Genomic DNA, 20878 nt, shown 5'->3' on the forward strand with positions numbered 1-20878 from the left:
CTGTAACAGGGTCTGGTTATGTGAAAGAGAGTCATCCAGGGCTTTCCTGGAGAAATGGTTTGCTGTGGGGAGCAGCTCAGGTCTAATGAAGTCTTCAGCAGCACCAGAATGGCCATTTTAAGCTTGTTGTGATGTTGAGCATAGAGACATCTCAGCTTCCTTCTGTCCTCTCCCATCCTTCCCAAACCTGGGGTGGATGGTCCCAGCTCATCCCTTCATTCCCCTCTCTCTCATTCCTGGCACAGTTACTCCCTGTAGCACATCACTGCACAGCAGCCAGCAGGATTCAGTGGGATATGTGGTGGCCTAATTATTATAATTATTTTCTACTTAGCAGTTAAATATGTGGCATTTTGTCCCCTCCCAGACTTGGTGCAGAAAAGGAGGGAAATCCATGATTGAAGCCAGAGTTTCTGCTTTTTCTACCCTCTCTGTACCAGGGAAAGAGACCAGAAGGAGAAATATTTGATGTTTTAGGAACAGAGTAAACATAAAATCTTTCTGTAGTGTCATATTTCATGCAGTAACTCGTGGTTTGATTGGGTTTTTTGTTTGGGTTTTTTTTAAACTTCTATGCTTCCGTATAAAACTTTTCTAGGAGAGTTCTGACCCTGTGGGATTCTGGCAGCAGAGTCTGTGATGCCACTCAGTGTCTTTTCCTGGCCCTTTCTAGAAGGGATGAGTCAGAGCAGGGCTGCAGTTGGCTGGAATTGTGTGCATTTAGGGTGCATGTTGTATCCTACTCCTTCCTGTTGATCTGTAAGCTGTTCCATTGGCTTTCTTTCTGTTTCCTGCTGCTTTCTTGCTTGAAGGGAGGATTCAGACCTATACAGGTAACTCTAACTCCTGGTTCTGCATGGCATCAGTGTCTCTCACCTGGTGACTCCTCAGTCAGTGAATGCCTCGGTGTCCAGTGCATCTCTCAGCTGCTGAGCTGTGGATGAGATGCAGAGGCAGGGCCAGCATGGAGCAGTGCCAAGGCTTGCTTGGTTGCCTAGGCCTGGCCCATCTGCAGGGGCATCACCTCATCCCAGCGTGGTGCAGGGCTTTGGGACCACCCTGGACAGGTTGCCACCCTTTGGAAAGCAGGGCAGGACAAGTCACCTGTATGTGAAGGAGAGACACCAAGTGCCCCTGGCCTTTGTGAAATTCTGGATTTTTAGCTCTTCTGGAGATAAATTGGAACAGTTGCCTTGATCTTTTATTTTCCTGGGCTATTTATAAAGGTGGAGTTTTTTTAGCAGCCAACCCACCTTATAAAAAGAAAATTAGACAAACTCATTTTTCTGAAGTTTGCTCTGAAGGTTCAGCTGTAAAATTCAGGTGATGCAAACTAATAATAATTACATTGTAAAGTTCTTGACTGTTTCTGCCTTGTAAAATAGAAAGCCATAGATGGCTGTGCTGTTCACAGAGGAACACGGACTGTCCTGCAGTTTTCTGGAAGTGTGGCAACCCCTGGAAACTAACACCATAACTATAATATTGTAAGAATATTTCCAGTTCTTCCCTGGAAAGCCTGACCAGTTCTTTGTTTTCTCTCCTCTCTCCCTTCCCTGTCCTAGTTTTTTCAGAGGCCTCAGATCCAGCCTCCAAGAGCCACCATTCAGAACAGCAGCCCCTCCATCCGTCCCGGAGCTCAGACCCCGACTGCCGTGTACCAAACCAACCAGCACATCATGATGGTGAACCACCTGCCAATGCCCTACCCCATGCCTCAGGGCCCCCAGTACTGTATCCCACAGGTAAATCCAGCATCCAGGCTCCTGAGCACCTGCAGAGCAGCGTTTGCTCCATGGGGGTTATCTCAGGACCTGCCAGGAGCACGTGGGGATGTGTCTGTGGAGTCAGGCTGGTGGTTGCATATCATGTGCCAGGGCAGGTTTAGATTAGATATTGGGAAAAATTCCTTCATGGAGAGGATGATTGGGCATTAGCAGAGGCTGCCCAGGGCAGTGGTGGAGTCACCATCCCTGGAAGTGTCCAAGAAATGTGTGGATGTGGCATCTGGGGACAAGGTTTAGGGGTGGGCTTGGCAGTGCTGGGGGATAGTTGGACTTGGTGATTGTAGGGGGCTTTTCCAGCCTAAGTGCTTCCATGATTCTGTGGTTCAGCCTCTGTCCTTTCTCTATATGAAGTATTTGTTCTTCTGTGCATGGAGGCAGTAGGAATCAATCACCTTTTTCAGGCCTCCCTCAAACACAGTAGGAAACCAAGCTCTTGGAAAATATTCAGTGCTTTAAAAATACCTAATTTGGTGTAACAGATCCACAGGCACTCCAGAACCTTCAGCCTTATAACACAGAGTGTTGCTGCAATCAGGGTGTGACTTTGTTCTGCCTCAGATCCTGTGTCCTCCCTACCTTGGCTTTACCTTGTTTTGGCACTAACATTTCGAGAGGTTTAGGTGGATATTAGGGAAAATTCCTTCATGGAAGGGGTGGTCAGGCACTGGCAGAGGATGCCCAGGGCAGGGGTGGAGTCCCCATCCCTGGAGGTGTTCAGACAGTGTGTGGATGTGGCACAGTGTGTGGGGACGTGATCAGTGGTGAGCTGGGTTGTGGTGCTGGTTGATGGTTGGACTCAGTGATCTTACAGATCTTTTCCAGCCTTAACAATTCCATGATTCTGTGGTTCCCAAAGCTGTAATTAACCAGTTTAGGATCAGATCCCTGTTGACTGGGGGGGCTCAGTTTCAGGCTGCCCAGGTCCTTGTACAGTGATGGTTGTTTTTGTCCCCCCAGTATCGTCACAGTGGCCCCCCGTACGTCGGGCCACCCCAGCAATATCCTGTGCAGCCCCCAGGACCAGGACCCTTTTATCCAGGCCCAGGTCCTGGAGAATTCCCCAATGCCTACGGTAAGTTCTGCCTGGAGAGCTCTTACAGTCTTTTCTTGCTGTGTTTTTCTGTTGTCAGCTGAAGATTTATAATAACAAGCTGGATTAGCATTTGTTTGAACTTCAAATAGCTGCTAAATTTGGTGGTGTCACAGCCCTGATTATTCACTCCTGAAAAATCCCGAAGTATTGTTTGTGTGAGTGTGTCAGGAAAGGCTGCAGCTGCCCAGACTGCCTGTGAGCAGGAATGGGGCTGTTTGTCTTTCAGTCCCAGCTTTAGGTTGCTGCACCTGTGGAGCCTCAGTGGGTGAAGCCAGAGCTCTCTGTCCTGCAGAGTTTTCCAGGCAGGGAAGGCTTCACCAAGGATTTGCCTGTACTTACCCATCTTTCCCTCCTGTCATTCCCTTGCTGTGGATGGGGACTGGGAATGCTCAGTCTCTCACTAGGTGCTGCCAGGTTGGGGAGCAGCTAAATCTACAGTCCAGGCATGGAAAACGCTGCTGACAGTGCCTTTTCTATAAACCATAGGATTTGTAGCCAGTGTGGCTGCTGGATATCAAAATCTTTGTAGTTTGGCAGGATCTGAAGAAGGTGATGAGGGAAAATACAATGGAAGACAAAATTTGTGAATATGGACTGCAATTTTATAACTCAGTTGTGCAGTTTATCATTCTCTGATATCAGAGAGTTTCTGTACAACATTGGGGAAGACCTTGAAATGATCAGTGTGAAGGAGGGAGAATGAAAGTTGGGTGCTGGAGAACTGGAAGGGATCAAAGGCAGGAAGCAGAGCAGAGAGTGGGGCACTGGCAGATGCACTTGGCTTGTCACAGAATCTGTTTCTTCCCAGAAGTTACTCTTTTTAGGATTTGGGTTTTTAAAATACTTTTCATAAAGGGAGAGTCATTCCCTGAGTACTGCTGGAGCTGCTTCTCCAGCAGGGATCACATTGCAGGTGATGTGGTTAGATCTGGTTTCTAGGAATCTACAAATGAAGGGATTTCTCCCATTGCAGGATCCCAGGCTCCTCCTGTTCCCTCACCTTACCCAGGCTCTGCTTGGATACCTGCTCATCAGCAGGGTTCATGGAATCACGAAATCCCAGGACGGTTTGGGTTGGAAGGACCTCAAATCCCATCCAGTGCCACCCCTTGCCATGGGCAGGGACAGCTTCCATTATCCCAGGCTGCTCCAAGCCCTATCCAGCCTGGCCTGGGACACTTCCAGGGATCCAGGGGCAGCCCCAGCTGCTCTAGGCAATAAGTTTTGATTCCCAGCCTGCAGAGATGCTGATAGAGACTTTGAGGCCAGATCTGAAGTGGCTCCACTGACCCTGACATTCAAAATGAGACATTTCTTGAATGATTCAGCCCAGCCAGGAGTGTCACTTAGAGCTCCTCAGTGCCATGCTGTGATCTCTGCTTGGACAGGAGAAGATTCCCACTCTGAGGATGCAGACAGGGAGCCTACTCTGAGCTGGGGCTGTCCAGCTCTCACTCAGTAGGAGGAGTGCATCCTTGGAAGTTGCAAATCAGGCTGTGGTGTGCTGGTTTAATGTGCCTTCTTGGTTTTCACCCTTTGCCTGACACCCCGTGACTTCCCTGTTGGGTTACAGGCACAATCCAGATTTTCATTCCCAGTTAAAGCTTAGTTCAGCTGAAGAATAGATCAGATTGTGCCAGCAGCAAGTGCAAGCACTCAGTTCATCCAGTATCCATGCCTAGAAGGGAGAACAGCCAGCAGCACCTTATACATTCCCCTGACCCCTGATCCATGGGCAGGAGGCAGGTCTGCTTTGCCACCCGATCTCTGGCGTGGTCTAAAGCACTTGGTTATTTATTGAGCCACTCTCTTGCCACTGAGAAGACCATAATGAACCATAGTGGCTGTTAGGAATGTGATCAGCTCCATAGTGGGATTCTGCACTAATCACTGTGGTCGTGCTTTTTGTGTGTTGCAGTATGAGAAGAAGGTTGCTTGCAGTTAAATTTTCTGGTTATGCTTCCAAATAGGTTGCAGTTGACGTCACAAATTTTTTGTATTTGTTAGACTGAATTTCTCTACAAAGGCAGAAAACCTGTGATAAACCAGCAGCAAACCCAGCAAAAAACCATCCTGTTTGTCAGGCAGAGGAGCCCAGGGATGGTCTTGCAGTGCCTCTGTGGTGTCCAGAGCCTCTCAGAAAGGGATGATGTATGTGGCCAATTTTTGGTCATGGAAATCAATAAGAAATAGTGGCTGAATCTCTTGCCTTGATAGAGCATCAGCTTCTGTTCAGTGGCAGTGCAGCTGAGCAAATGCAGCATTCCCAGACAGATGTTGGAAGTTCTGGCCAGTGGTACATCTGGTGCTTGATCTTGTGTCCTGAGCTGACCTTGTCCCTCTGGTCTGTGTCGTTGTGCCCCAGGAACACCCTTCTACCCCAGCCAGCCTGTGTACCAGTCTGCACCCATCATTGTGCCTACGCAGCAGCAGCAGCCGCCGCCTGCCAAGAGGGAGAAGAAAACGGTGAGTCAGGCCCTGGGCAGCTCAGCCCCCAGCTCTGTCCTGCCTGGGAGGTCAAGGACATGAATAATGTTCTTAAACCTGAGCTTTGCCTTCACTGGAGGCCCTGGCACAGGGTGCCCAGAGCAGCTGTGGCTGCCCCATCCCTGGCAGTGTCCAGGGCCAGCTTGGACGGAGCACCCTGGGACAGTGAAAGGTGTCATTGCCTGTGCTTCAAGATGAGCCTTAAGGTCTCTTCCATCCCAGACCAGTTTTGTGATTCCCAAAGGGATGAAGTGTAATTAAACATTGCACAGTGCTGCAATGGTGCCTTATTTTCCATTTTTCTGTGGCCGCTCTCCACTCTGAGTTTGTAAAATTTCAGCCAATCAAAAAGGAAAATAATTTTGTTGGTTTTAAATAAACATAAACAAAAGCAGCATGGTCTCGAATCCTCACCTGTGCCTTAGAGTGTTCCCAAGAAGCCAGGTGGGAATGAGTGAACTCAGCAGTCTGGGAGAATGTTGGGAACTGGTTCAAAGTGACAAATTAGAAATCATTGAATATTATGCCTTGAAAAAGATGGGAAACCACTAAGTTGAGGACATATTTGCAGGCCTGAAAGAGCCTGACCACATTATCAAGGTGGATATGGGTTTGGAGAGCATATTCCCTCTCTTTCTAATTCACTGGGGGAAATTTGAGAGTGGCAGGTGAATGGAATTTAAACCCTAGAGGTGGATGGTGGGGAGCAGTGAAGGTATATGGGATGAATGTAAGGTTTAACCAGGAAAAGATGATGGGGGCTTGAATTTGTAAATGAATCATTTGTAAAGGACTGAAAAGGAAATTACAGCAGTATTTGTGTTAGAGTGTTTTGGAAACATTAAAAGAACTGTTTCCTGGGGGTAGAAAAGAATGAAGGGACTTGGATGTTTCAAAATGCAGAATATTTGAATCTTTGGAATTTTGAGGGTGACCTGGGGTGACACTTGATTTGGGAGACCGGAAGAGCTGAACAATGTGTGAGCTGAGCTTGAGGGAAAGGCCTTTTTGGTGGCTGCTCTCAGCAGCTTTTTTGTCACCTCTTCAGTCCCCAGGAGTCTCTTTTCAGCATCCCAAACACGACATGCCAGGATCCCTGATGCCATTGAAATGCAGAGTTGATCAGACACGCTCAGCTGGGATTAAGGCAGTTCCATGCCTGCCAAGCTGCATTCTTTGAGGCAGAAAAGAGATTTTAAATGCCCAAGATGCTTCTCTCTGAATGTGCTGTTTCAATTTGGTAATTGGTTGCAACTGGAGAAATGAGAAAAATTAAAGTTAAATGTATTAATGGGCACATGTCCACATCCATGAGTTGAGTATTTGAGTGCTACAAACTTCCAGGCAGGGAAATCTTGTTTTTAATGCCATTGATTCTGTGTCAGGGGGAGGAGAGGGCAGGAATTAGTGCCAACTCTCAGGTCCTTGTTGCTGTAGTTAATGAAATATTTTAGCAAAAAACTCCATCAAAAATAAGAGAAGCCCAGACTCAGCATCTTGAGTACAGTATATGTGTTTGTGTATTCACAGCCCAGACTGAAGCCACCATCCCACCAAACTGAGTTTGGCAAATCACAAAACCCTTCTGCAGTTACAGGTTTTACAGCCCAGAATCCAGAAGGGTTGGCTCGGAAGGACCTGAAAGACCATTCCCACCCCCTGCTGTGTGGCACTTACAGGGGGATCTCCAGCAGAATTTTTGTTTGATTCCCTCTGTTTTGGTGGAACTTGGGCCTGATTTGCTGGTTTTCTTTCCCCCTTTCCCAGAAGCTGGGCTGGCAAAGTCATGGTGTTTCCTGCCAGGGTAAAATACTGCCTTTTCTCCATTCTTGCCGTTTCCACTACTGGGCAAGTTTAAACTCTCTCCCAAATTTTCTCAATTGCAGGAAACTCATGTTCCAGCAGCAGAGCCTGTATTTTGAATTACAGGGTGCACATATTTAGACTGAACTGGAGTGGTTGATGATTAAATTAGGTTTTTATTAAATTAGGTATTGATGAAGGGATGACATGCCATGCATTCCAAGCCATGGAAACAAGCCACATCCCAGTGTTCCTGCTCATCCCAGAGCATCTCCTGCTGGGTGTGGTGGGAGCATGTGCTGCCCATGCTGCTTTCCACAAGGACAGCAGTACCAGGAACACTTGTGGGAATTATTCCTTTGTTCTTATTCCAGTTCTTTCAATCCTGTAGATCCGAATCCGGGATCCAAACCAGGGAGGCAAAGACATAACAGAAGAAATCATGTCTGGAGGGGGCAGCAGGAACCCCACGCCCCCCATCGTCAGACCCACCTCCACCCCGACCCCACCTCAGGTAAGGAAGGGCTGCATTCCTCCCCTGGGCCCTTTGCCTTGCTGTGCCTCTCCCTTACACTACCAGCCACACCTCTGACCACCTCAGGGACCTGGCTGCTCCTAAATTATCAATATTCTTCAGCGATTATTTTTTCCCAAGTTTGATCATTCTTAGCAGTCCATAACTCGTCCATGTGGAGCCTCAGTGCTGCTGCACATTCCCCCTCCCTGCTTTTCTATCAACACTAGATTTTCAGAGCTTTTCAGTGTTTCAGTGTTAAAGGAGGAGCCAGACTATCTGTAGGAAAGGAGGTGTCTGTTAAGTCTTGTGCATCTGAGGAAAGTCCATGTCTCACATGTGCTTGATTATAGACCTTCAGTTGCATCCCTGTTCTTTCTGCCTTTGTGGAGCTGTTTTAGAGTCACCAGAAGATCTGGAGCTCAGGAATTTTCTCACAGAACTGTAGTGAATTTATCACACATTTGGTCTCTGGGTGTTCAAACTTAAAAATGCATTTTTCTGATGAGAGAAAAATTATAAATATTCCAAATGATTTTCCGTGGCTCCTAAATCCTGATGAATTCCTGTCGTACACCTTTGAGTCTGTCAGTCCCTGGTCAGAGATCAGGAGGGTTCTCCAGGAGATGGCTGGGCTGTAGAGCAGAGCTGGTGCTGGGATGTGATTTCTTCTTCTTCTGCTTTCTTCCCTGTTGGATGTCAGTAGCTTTTGGCAGCTTTTAGGTGAAACAGCTTTTCCTGAGCTCAAACCTTCCTTTCCTCTCAGTATGGGAGTGGATTTTCTTCTGAAAATCCTGTGCTGAGGCAGGAGCACAATGCTGTCTGGGAGCACTGGTGGTGCTGGAGTGGGAGCTCAGGATTCCAGGGATCATTGAGGTGAAATGAGAGCCTGGCCTAGAGACCCCTCCCTGAGGATTTCAGCTTTCAGCCATTCTCAGCTCAGTCAAGTCCTTGTGTCTTCTGAAGGCACCACATTGTGCTTTGTCACCAATGTTCTCCTCTGGTCCCCATCGAGGACAAGCAGCAGTAAGGCACCTTCTAAACTTCTTTCCCTCTGAGAAGACATTAGAGATGCCAAACATGGGAATCTGGTGAGATCATCTCCCCATTTCTTCTTGCTACCTGACTTGCCCTGTTGGAAGTGGGAAGAGTTGGAACCAGCTAAGATTTCCCGTGGTATTCCTGCACAGTTCAGTGAATCCAGGCACTCCACTGATCATTCTTACATCCTGAAATCTATTTTAAGGCACTACAATTAAGTCAAACAGAAGGAAATAAATGTGTTTCAAGAGGAGGTTAATACGCCTGAATTCTGATCAGCTGTAATTTATATGCAGAACACAGCAATGATGTCCAATCATCTCCTCCAAGGTATGCAAATATTCCATTGTTTAATATCCTGCCTTCCCTTTGATTAGGTGCTTGGAACCACTTTTGGTAATCACAGAAGAGCTCTGAAATTGGGTGAACCAGAATAAGTTCATTTGTGTAACATAACTGAAAATTTAAGCCCACTTAAGCCAGGAAATTCAACATTATTGTCCCAACAGCTTCCCTAAAACAAGTCTTGGGAGCACATTTAATATCTTGGGTGAAATTAAATAGTGCCTTAATAACTGTGCTCAGGAGTTGCAGTAGTGGGGGTGGTACTGTTTTGAACAGGCTTGAGTCAGTACATTTTTGATACTCAGCCATAACTATTGAGATGCTCCTGACTTGGGGCAGCACCTGCAAGAGTGCAGGGGGAGCAGAGCTGCTGTTGTTTGTTCCACCTCCCTGAACCAAACCCTGCTCACCTTCCTAACCAAACCCTGCTCACCCCCCTGAACCAAACCCTGCTCACCCTCCTAACCAAACCCTGCTCACCCCCTGAACCAAACCCCACCCTCCTGAACCAAACCCTGCTCACCCTCCTGAACCAAACCCTGCTCACCCCCGAACCAAACCCTGCTCACCCCCCTGAACCAAACCCTGCTCACCCCCCTGAACCAAACCCTGCTCACCCCCCTGAACCAAACCCTGCTCACCCCCGAACCAAACCCTGCTCACCCCCCTGAACCAAACCCTGCTCACCTTCCTAAACCAAACCCTGCTCACCCCCGAACCAAACCCTGCTCACCCCCCTGAACCAAACCCTGCTCACCCCCTGAACCAAACCCTGCTCACCTTCCTAAACCAAACCCTGCTCACCTTCCTGAACCAAACCCTGCTCACCTCCTAAACCAAACCCTGCTCACCTCCTAACCAAACCCTGCTCACCTTCCTAAACCAAACCCTGCTCACCTTCCTGAACCAAACCCTGCTCACCTTCCTAAACCAAACCCTGCTCACCCCGAACCAAACCCTGCTCACCTTCCTAAACCCTGCTCACCCCCTGAACCAAACCCTGCTCACCCCCCTGAACCAAACCCTGCTCACCTTCCTAAACCAAACCCTGCTCACCCCCTGAACCAAACCCTGCTCACCCTCCTGAACCAAACCCTGCTCACCCCCCTGAACCAAACCCTGCTCACCCCCCTGAACCAAACCCTGCTCACCCCCCTGAACCAAACCCTGCTCACCTTCCTAAACCAAACCCTGCTCACCTTCCTAAACCAAACCCTGCTCACCCCTCTGAACCAAACCCTGCTCACCCCCCTGAACCAAACCCTGCTCACCCTCCTGAACCAAACCCTGCTCACCCCCCTGAACCAAACCCTGCTCACCCCCTGAACCAAACCCTGCTCACCTCCCTGAACCAAACCCTGCTCACCCTCCTGAACCAAACCCTGCTCACCCCCTGAACCAAACCCTGCTCACCCCCTGAACCAAACCCTGCTCACCTTCCTAACCAAACCCTGCTCACCTTCCTAAACCAAACCCTGCTCACCTTCCTAAACCAAATCCTGCTCACCCCCTGAACCAAACCCTGCTCACCCCCTGAACCAAACCCTGCTCACCCCCCTGAACCAAACCCTGCTCACCTTCCTAAACCAAACCCTGCTCACCCCCTGAACCAAATCCTGCTCACCCCCTGAACCAAATCCTGCTCACCCCATGAATGAACTGTGTAGTTGGAGCCATTCCTGTACCTTTTACTCAGCAGTTCTGACCAAAAAGTTCTTTAGGTGGAGTTTCCCAGTGCCTCTGCAGTGTATTTTAATTGCCTTTGAGCAAATAAAGTGCTTTAAAGTTCCTGCAAGAGAGGCTGGAGGTACATGGAGATACGATTTATCTATTTCTAGCATGACACTATTTGCACTTCATTTTTTGCTGGGAAGAGAAAGAAAACCCAGGGCCAGAATCTGATCATGATATTTCCTCAGCATTGGCTTCCACAGAAGATCACTTTTTAAAGAGTGAATGCTCTTGTTTTCTTGGCAAATCTTCCAGGTCTCAGTGAGTTTGTCAGAGTTGTCTTTGCTCAGTGTCCAGGCTGTGGTGGGGTAGAATAACCCAGAGCAGCCCTTGGACATCATAAATCAGGAGCAATTTTCAGTGGGAATTTTTTCCTAAGAATTCTCTAATTGCTCCATTTTGCAGCTGCAAGGCTCAGTGCATAAGGACCATTTCTTCATTTGCAATATAATTTCCACAAAATAAATTAGTGTTTTCCACATTTCTTAAGGAAATACACTTCCTTACCCAAGAAGTTCCTGGGCTCACAGGTTTCTTCATCACTGGTCTGCTTAGGTTCCTGTGGTTCTTATCACGGTTTCCTTTCTCCACACTGCATAAATTTTCATATAAAATGAAAATCCTGATCACTGAGGGTGAGGGGAAAATGTTCTTGAAACCTGCTCATTTGTAAAGCTGACTTTTCTTTGGCTTCTTCCCTTTGACTGGAGGCTGGGCTGCAGTTCTTCATCCATTCTCCAGTCAATCTGTCAGGCTCATTCCTGAAAGAGAAGCAATCCCAAATAAAACTTCAACACTTCACCCCCACTTAAGTCTTCATTCTTATTTTTCCAGATGTGTTTTTTTCCTGGTCTTCCTGAAATGGTGAAAAAATACTGTCTTGGAGATAGTTCCTTCTTTATTCTGCCCTGTTCAGATGCAATGGGGAAAAAGCTGGAGATGGGGAAAAAAAGTCAAGAGTCTCAGGAAGAGAAGCAGGTTGCCAGAGCATTTCTTTTTATAGGGAAATAAGTTTTGCATGGATTTCTGAGAGCCTGTCTGCAATCAGGAATTAGGTACCCATGTCTTGAACACTGATTTACTTGGATTGATGAAAATTCCTTTTCCTGTAGATGTTCAGAGAAGTTCATGGATGTGGAACTGGGTGAGAGCAGACACCTGTGGGCAGCTGCCTGGCTTTCCACTTGGCATTAAGAAATTAAAATTTAGCCCCATTTTCTTCTGTTCCTGGTCCCCAGTGTGTGTTTAAGGTGATTTTGTGACCCGCTGCCTTGCCCTGTCTGTGTCCACTCCAGCAAGTGTGTCACCTTCAGCTCTGGGACACTAACTTGGTCTTCCTTAAATCCTGAGACTAAATACAAAGGATTTTATCAAGCTTCCATGAGCACAAGTGAGTGTTTGGTGGGAGAGAATTAAAATATGCGTGTCTGCCACTGGCTGGGGCTCCCTCAGTCTTCCTTCAGTCTTTGCAGGTTTTTTTGGTTTGTTCTTCCACACAGACAATCTCAGTCCGTGTTCTTTGGGAATCTGCTCCTCCTGCTCTCCCTCTGATTGCTGCCCAGCTGGTTTTATTCTCCTCTGGCCCTGCAGGTCCCAGCCCCCAGGCTGCTTGTGGGCAGTGCTAGGGGATTTTTTTCATCCAACCACTCCCAGTCTAGGATGATTTTCCTCCTGGGGTAAGGAGTGATGTGTGTGCAGACATCTGTCTGCCATTCATCCCATCAGCACACATCAGCTACTGATAAATACATGAGAGAATAAATCAACAGATTAAAATCTCTAATGGGGTTGAAATAATGGATCAGTAGAGAGGGGAGTCAAGTTGCAAAAGTGAACTTATTCACAGAGAGATCCAAGAGCCTTGGTGTGAGCAGCTCCTGGAAGAAGTGTTGGTAGAGCAAAGCCTGTTGATAATGGTGCTGTGCTGTCCCTTCCTTGCTGTTCTTAACAGTGAGCATCCTTTTCCCCTTTTCCTGCTGCCTTTCCCTCCCTCCCATGAACTCTTTGGATTTATCCAATTGCCCTGTGTATCTTTTCTCTTTATTTTTTCTCTTTGTTCTCCCTGCCTTTGGTTTCTCCTCTCTCTCCCACCCTGCCTCCTCTCCCCCTTGCCTTTGCTCCCTGTTTCATGTTCCCAGGCTCACCCTGTTGTCCCTCCCCCCCAGCAGGTGCCCAGCCAGGTCCCCGAGCCCGTTCCCTCGGCGTTGGGAGCCGTGGAGAGCTCCCAGCCCTCCGGCAGCGCCGCCGGCACCGCGGCCCCCGCCTCCAAACAAGGTCGGTTCATGGAGATTTCCTCCCTCCTGATTTTCAATCCTTTATTTTTTCCCTTCCTTTCTTGTTTTAGTTGGAATATTTTTGGCAGGGATACCAGCAGGCAGCAGAAATAGGAGGGGAGGAACTTCTCTTCCTCCAGTGGAACATTTTAAGTGTGTTGCTAAGGCAATTAATTGGAATTTGCTAATGTGGAACCGGTTAAAAATAATTGTCTTCAGTCTTCTGTGTCCTAAACGTTGTTTCAGAGCACACAGAAGGATGAGACTCCTCTCACCCAAGTGCCATCCTCCAGAAACCAGTGTGTTGTCAGGGAAACCATTTAGCCAGAGAGGCTTTGGATCACTTGGATAATTAGCCACAGCAGTGGCATGGATCCAGAGGATCATATGGCTTCCCCAGAGCTGCTTGTCCAGTCCAGTAGGAATGGGCAACACTAACTAGGAAAAAAACCATTAGTATGCCAAGTATCTCATAAAGCCCATGGCAGATTTTGCTGACTTTGGTAAAAATGGCACAGATGGAAAAAGTTTCTTAAGATTCCATTTCCTTGGACAGCACTCTCAGGCACAGGATGGCATCCTTGGGGCCTCTGCACAAGGCAGGAGTTGGACTCGATGCTCTTGATGGGTTCCTGCCAGCTCAGGATATTCCACAATATACATTGGAAGGGAGATTTTTTTAAACTATTCAGGAAATTGTCCCAGGAGGCTGACAGAGCAGCCCAGGCTGTTCCCACACTAGAATTTGCAGCCTTTGAAGCTGTAGTTCCTGATGTGTGGCAGCAGAATGGGTGCTGGGGCACAGAGCTGACAGCACTGTTTGCTTCCCAGTTTTACCCTGTGATGGCTTCACAGCCTCCTGGGCTCAGCCTGGAGCAACGTGTATAGGGAAGTCATGGAGTGCTGAGATTTTTAATTCAGAGTCACAGAATCGCCAGGGTTGGAAATGCCCTCCCAGATCTTCGAGTCCAGCCCAGCACTGCCATGTTCAGTACTAACCAAGTCCCAGGTGTTGTCACTCCACACCTTTTTTTAACACTTTCAGGGATAGTGAGTCCACCACTGCCCAGGTCAATGCCTGGCCACCCTTTCCATGAAGGAATTTTCCTGTAGTCCTACCTAGACCACCCTTGGCACAACCTGAGGCCATTTCTTCTTGTCCCATTGTGTATTCCCTGGGAGAGTTTTTCTAGCAGAAAGCCAAGCCCCAGAGCAGCACAGCTCTAGAAAAGGGGACAAAACCCACCATCTCTGGTGCTGTAGGTGTCCTCGATCCCAGCTGCAGCACGGTTGCTCTTAGAGCCACAGCCTGGACATCAGGGTTTCCATCTTCAGTGCTGTACCTCTGAACTGCTGCAGTGTCTGGAAAGTGGTTGTAAAAGACTGAAAAAGGACTTTTGGGGCTGGGCTGGTTCCATCTCCCACTTAAATGCAGGCTGTGGCTCCATTAAGTAGATGCAAACCTTCGATGTCCCCAGTGTCACCTGAACAAGGCATGATGTCCTTTGCTCTGCCTCCCTGTGCTGCCTGAGCTCCCCTGGCTATTTGGTGCTGCCCAGCTCTGGCAGAGCTGCTCTTCCCTGTCTGTGTGCCCTCTGCCAACATTCCTGAGGCCCTCTTGCTGCCAGAGACATTCTCTGAGCACACCACATGCTCACCCAGTAGCACTGGTGATCGCTGAAGTGCATCTGCCCTCGGGACAGAGCTGGGGCTGATCTGTAAGGCTGTGGAATCACAGAACATCTCCAGCCAGAAGAGACATGTAAGGATCACCAAATCCAGGCCCCTGCTCCTCACAGGACCACCTACCAATAAACCATATGACAAGAGCTCCTTGAACTCTGATCTCTGAAAATCCAGCACTTTGCATCACAGTATTTCATCTCTGTGTATGGAAATGTAGATTTCCAGGACAAACTAGTCTTATCCCTCTTCTCTCTAACTTAATCCTTTGTAGGCAGTTGTGAGTAAACTGCAAGTAAGTGTGTTTGTTTAGTTACACAGCTCTGACAGTGATAGTTTAAACATAAAGCAGGGCTCGACTGGGGTTTAACACCAATGAACTTCTCTGTGTTTATCTCCGTTCCATCCCAGAAAGAGTTAAACATTTGTTCCAGTCCAAAAATTGCTAAAGAGCACATTTATGTAAGCACTGCAGGGAAAGCCCTGGAATAACACCTGACTGGCTGGGGGGGCAGAGCAATGCAGGGGTTGGTGTCAGTAATCAATAGACCCCGTTACTAATATTTAAACTGAACTAATGACTTTTGGGGGGCACGTCTATTCAGAATTATATGCCAAGGTATCAGAATTATTTTTCACTTTGATGTTGGAGGTTTTTTGCCTCCAGAATAAAAGCAGTGACAGATGAGGCTGCATGGCTGAGGTGTTCATTAATAGCAGTGTGGTTGTTTCTCCAAAGTCCCCTCTGCCATGTTCATTCTGTGGTTCAGATCCTCCCCGTGCCCTTCCTCTCCTGTGCCCCTTTGCAGCTGTTAAAGATTGGAATCAGGCTTTCATTGATTCTCTGGCACCCAGTGCTGCTTGTGAAGCTGCTTCTCACTGTGAGCAGCATCCTGCTGGTCCGCTGGGCTCGAGTCGGGACTGGGACCGGAGCCATGTGCTCTGCCCACAGACCAGGACCTGCACTCCCTGTTGACTTGGGCTGGATTTGGGCTTGCATTATTTATATCTTTGCTTAGTTTTTCTTTGAAGACAAGCCTTTGGCATTTTGTATAGTCCCAGAATGGTTTGAGTTGGAGGGCCTTAAAACTCCTTCCGTTCTGACCCCACTTCCATGGACAGGGACACATTCCAGAGGACCAGGAATAGGAATTGCTACTATAATACCTTGAAATATCCCATTATTTAGGTGGAAATTCTGGTTCTTGTAGATGCCCCAGGTATGTCCACAGTAGGGGAGGATACTGCTAGAGAATCCAGGTCAAGCCATGGCTCAGCCTGTGGAGCCTGGCTGCAGGCCAGGCTGGTACAGGAGCTGTAGTGGGATAGAACTGCATGGAATCAGAGCTGCCCATGTTTACTCTGCTTGCAGAGGTTCAGGGGGATGTTTGGAGTAGTATTATCCTCTTTTTAAACCTCTTTCCAAATCTTGCAATGTATCAGACATGGAGAATGTGCAGCATGGTTTGTGGAAAACAGATTAGTGTCAGACCCCGGAGTGTGGAAAGCTCCAAAGCCCCTCTGCTGACACTGAGTCAGTCCCGGTGCCGCCTCGTGAGTGTTTGCATCAGGACAAAAGATGGAAAAATGGCAGCCAGCCCAGCAGTTATTGTCAGATAAACACCACAGAGCAGGAACAAATTCCAGTAAAGTCTTCCTCGTGCCCTGGCCAGTCTGTGCCACTGGGACCACCCAGCGGCCCAACAGCAGCTTTTCCATGAAGGAGGCAGCAGAGTGTGTCCCACTGGGTATGTGAAAGGAACAATTTGCAAAAATTGTACTTACCAGGAAATTTAAAAAAAAAAAAAATCTCTTGATATTTCCCCTGGAGCAGCCAGTACTTCCTGTAAATACTTTCTAAATATAACATGAGGAATGATCTCAGCATATTTAGGAAGAGGGATTTGATCCAGTTGGGATGAATTGCATTGATTTTTGTTTTCCCTCCCCAACTGTGAGTTGTTCACGTGACTCTCTGTAACAGTTGGCAGAGATGAGTCCTCCTCTGCCAGGACTTGGAGATTTGTTCTCTGGGATGGGGGTTCAAGTTCAGATTTGCTTCTCGTTAGCCAAATCTGCTCCTCATTGTCTGAAATCCCTCCTCAAACCACTTTTCTCTGGGATTTTGCACACACAGCCTGTATCCATGATGAGAACATTGGCCAGTCAAGGTGTGATTTGAAGGAAGGGAGTTAAACCTCTAGTTTCAAACACAGCTGTGGATTTGTGCTGGTTATATCTCTCAGAATTATTTTCTTAACACTTGCAAATGCATTTGGTTGGGGTTTTTTTGAGCATTCTTCTTTGACTCAGGGAGAGAATATCCAGGCAGTTGTTTATAGTGAGCTGTAAATGTCAGGAATGTTCCAGGAGTTCCTGCAAAGGATGTTCCAGAAATCAGAGGTGACGTGTTTTCTTTTTCCAAACCAGTTCCTGCATCCTTTTTCTTCCACGGAGCTTCCAGAATCAAAATCAGCTGTTGGGATCCTCTTTCCCATCTCTTTCCTCACTTGTCATCTTCCTCCAAAGCCATGTCCCTGGGTGCCTCATTAGGTTGATAAACTCCTGCTTTGGCCATGGGCCTCTGTAATGCTGCTGGGGCTGCTCTGCTCTGCAAGCGGAGTTTGCTTTTTGCTCCAGCTCTTCCTAAAGGTGGCATTGGATGTTCCAGGCAGCTTCAAGTGAGTTCTCCTTCAAAAACCCTTTGGTTCTCCTTCAACAACCCTTTCCCTTCAGCTGAGCTGTTGAGTAAGCCCCAAATGTAAATCTAGCAGAGCCCAACCTGAATTTTGATGATTTGTGGTTGGTTGTGGCCTTTGACTTCCTAATCTGAAGAGTAGGTTTGTGCCTCTGGCTTTTCCAAAATTATTTTTGCTGGTCTAACAGTGTCCTGAAGAAGTTTAGCGTTCATGCAAGATTCTAAACTATAGTGGCTTGTAGTTTTGTAGAAAAGAAGTGGGAAGCAGCAGAGCTGCAGCAGAGCTGTGTGATGGTCATGAAAGGGATGGGATCACCAAGTCTGTTGCTAATCATGGGACAAGTGCAGGGACTTCTTTTCTGCACAAGATTTTGGGGGTTGTGTTGATATATTTCTTCCAAACATCTAATCTAAATCTCTCTTTCAGTTTAACCCGTTCCCCCTTGTCCTGTAAGTTTTTATCCATGTAAAAAGTTGCTTTTCTTGTTTTACAAGCCCCCTTAAGGCACTGGAAGGCTGCAATGAGTCTCTCTAGATGCGTCTCTTCTCAGGATGGCAGAGGTTGTATTTTCAAATGTGGATTCCCAGTGAGGTGCAGGGGCCTCTGGTGTCTTCCTCAGAGTTCCTTGCAGAATGCAGGAATGGGAACCAAGGGAGCCAGGGTGCCAGGCAGGAGCAGGGAATTGCCTCACTGTTGATAATGAGTTTTTTCTCCTTTCTCAGAAGAGAAGCCAAAACCAGATCCAGTATTAAAACCACCTTCTCCAGTCCTCAGACCAGAACCTACTGGAGAGAAGAAAGATCAAGCTGGGCAGATGAGCAAGGCCCTCACATCAGTGGAAACCCCACCAGAACTTCCTCGTCCTGCGTCCCCAGCCCCAGCCCCAGCCCCAGCCCCTCCTGCCGCCGCTGCTGTCGCCGTGCCCAGCAGAGCCGCGGCCGAGCCGGAGCACAGGTGTGAGCTGGCGTCCCCCCGGGAGGAGGCACTGCCAGCAGCCAGTGCCACAGGCTGCCCCGAGCCCGCGGAGGAGCCCAGTGCCACCGCGTGCCCCGAGCCCCGCGGGGCGGCGGCATCGCCCGGTGACGCCCCGGTGACGGTGACAGCGACGGTGACGGCGACAGCGACAGCCGGGCCCGGGCTCACCGACCACACCAGCAGTGCCAGGGCCGCGGGCGCCGAGCCCCTGCTGGAGGCAGCCCAGGCAGAAGCTGTAGCGTTGACTGTGGAGCTGGAGCCCGTCGAGGCCCCGGCGGGGGTGCAGAGCGCCCCATCTCCTCCCAGTGCTGCCCTGGCTGCTCCCTCTCCCCCTCCCAGCCCGCCCCTCTCCCCGCCGCCCCCGGCCCCTCCGCTGCCCCTCGCTGCTGGTGCCACTGCAGCTCCTTCTCCACCTCCTCTCCCGTCGCCGAGTGCCCTCCCTGTCCTCCAGGGAGATTTGGAAGGAGAGGAGAGCACAAGAACTACTCTTAGCGAAGAGGTAAAAGATACTGAAAAGAAGGAAGAGACACAAGCAGATGGGCAACTGGAGGAGAGCCGGGAGGCGCCGAGTGTGAACTCGAGCAAGAGTCCTGTCCCAGGTGGGTGCTGGCTCTGTGGGTTCATGTGGTGAACTGCAGGATGAAGGAAAGGGGCTTTTTCTTCTTACAACAAATGTTTCTGTTTCTGTCTGCAAAAGAAAAAAGCACGGTGGTGCTGTGTGGCTGCTGTGGTTGTGAAATGCTGGTCTTTGTTGGAAGGGATAGAAATCCATCCTGATTGTTCGTAATTGGTCACTGTCGTGGATGTGTGTCCCAGGCTGGGGTGGGCTTGTGCTTTCAGGGCTGGTGGAGAGGGAGTGCAGAGCACACTACTCTTCATGGAATTCCAGGATGGTTTGGATTGGAGGGACCTTAAATCCCATCCAGTGCCATTCCCTGCCGTGGGCAGGGACACCTTCCACTATCCCAGGTTGCTCCAAGCCCCAGTGTCCAACCTGGCCTTGGCCACTCCCAGGGACCAGCAGCCACAGCTCCTGTTCCCTCCAAGGTGAGTGCTTGGTCCAAGGGCCTCTGGCTCTGGATTTAGGACTCTGAAGCTCTTGGCATGAAGCCTCTATGTCAGCAATTTCCAGAACTGATGGAGTGGGGTCTTTTCCATCTGTAAAAATGTGTCACAGTGTTCGCAGATATGGGAAAATGAAATGGCCCGTTCACACTCACCCAGACAACTGACAACCAGAGTCTTACCAGGGTCACACGCTGTTGTCACCTCAGTGTCACACATCTCTACCTGCCCAGCCTTCATTAGTGATGCTTCTGCTTTTTGTTTGCAAAAGTCACACGTAAAAGTCACATTAAAAATTTTAAATTTAAATTCTGCAGTTTACAGTTTAAAATTCACTAAAAGCGCAATTTCTGCAGCTGCCTTTTAAAATCCAGCCTGTCTCTCCAGGTTGCCTGCCTTTGGTTTCAGCCCTGCCACATCTCTGGTTTGGCACTGTGGTTTTAGCACTCTGTGTTTCCTATGGAAAATGGCTTTTTTTGCAGGACTTCCTGGAGATAAGATTGTGAAAAAAGAAGTTAAATTATCAATTCCTTGTATTTGCTGCTGGAGGAGTGACAGGGGCTAAATTCACATCCAGCAGTGTTAAAGCATTTCATGTGTCACAGTTTCTATGCCCTGTTCTGCAGTTATTTCAGTTCCTTGGAACTTGGTGAAGTTTGGACAAAGAGGACAAACAGTTGTGATTTGCATCTTGTTGCTTTCATTTTGCTAAAGTAACATTTCATATAGGGTTTGGTTTTTTGGGTTTTTTTTTGTTTTGGTTTTTTTTTTTGTTTGTTTGTTTGTTTTTTGTTTTGTTTTGTTTTGTTTTTGTTTTTTGGTTTTTTGTTTTTTTTTAGTTTTTTTTAATAGATGGGAAATGGGTTCAGAAATCTTGGGCTCTGCTCTTAAGTGCACTGAAGGGCTGAGGTTGGCTCTGTTCCATGTTTGTGTGATGCTCAATATGCTGATTTTTAAATCCAGTATCTACAAATGAGAAGAAAGATCCCCTTACTACACCGACCGTGAGGATTTTCCCCTGTTAATCTTCTTCTATTTTTATTTCACTCGGGTCATTTCACTGCTCTGGCATTTGTTGTTCTTTCGATCTGAGCTACTTCATAACCCAAATTAATTTCCTTACAAAGGAGAGGAGAAATGGGACTCTGTAAATAAGGTTTTGCACAGGCAGGTTCCAGCTTGCACTGTTATTGCTGGCTTTGTAATGGCCTGTAGTTTAAATTTTAAAAAAATTAACTTACAGTGTTTGGGCTTTTAATTATGCAGAAGATTAATTTTAATGCTGTAATGTCATTATGCTCCAGAGCACACATTAGCCAAGCCATTGGCTTTGGCAACATGGAAACAAGGAGTTCTCAAGTCATGTAAAAGATGACTTGAAA

At 48.1% G+C, this 20878-nt stretch overlaps 1 protein-coding gene across 9 annotated transcripts in view; it reads left to right on the plus strand.

The window, feature by feature from the left end:
* Positions 1-20878, plus strand: part of EIF4G3 (eukaryotic translation initiation factor 4 gamma 3) — a 131053-nt gene that overhangs the window by 68879 nt on the left and 41296 nt on the right. For 7 of the 9 annotated variants that reach the window (XR_008842009.1, XM_056507995.1, XM_056508000.1 and 4 more), the window contains 6 exons: positions 1566-1745; positions 2745-2859; positions 5246-5346; positions 7562-7684; positions 12967-13075; positions 18179-19030. Coding sequence is in view for 8 of the 9 variants with exons in the window: in XM_056507995.1 (XP_056363970.1) it covers positions 1566-1745; positions 2745-2859; positions 5246-5346; positions 7562-7684; positions 12967-13075; positions 18179-19030 (1480 nt within the window). In the remaining variant the exon portion in view is untranslated. The remainder of the gene's footprint in view (positions 1-1565; positions 1746-2744; positions 2860-5245; positions 5347-7561; positions 7685-12966; positions 13076-18178; positions 19031-20878) is intronic. The other 2 variants (XM_056507996.1, XM_056507998.1) reach the window with 1 other exon arrangement.

The sequence above is a fragment of the Oenanthe melanoleuca genome, chromosome 21, assembly GCF_029582105.1.
Source record: "Oenanthe melanoleuca isolate GR-GAL-2019-014 chromosome 21, OMel1.0, whole genome shotgun sequence".
Taxonomy (NCBI): Eukaryota; Metazoa; Chordata; class Aves; order Passeriformes; family Muscicapidae; genus Oenanthe; species Oenanthe melanoleuca.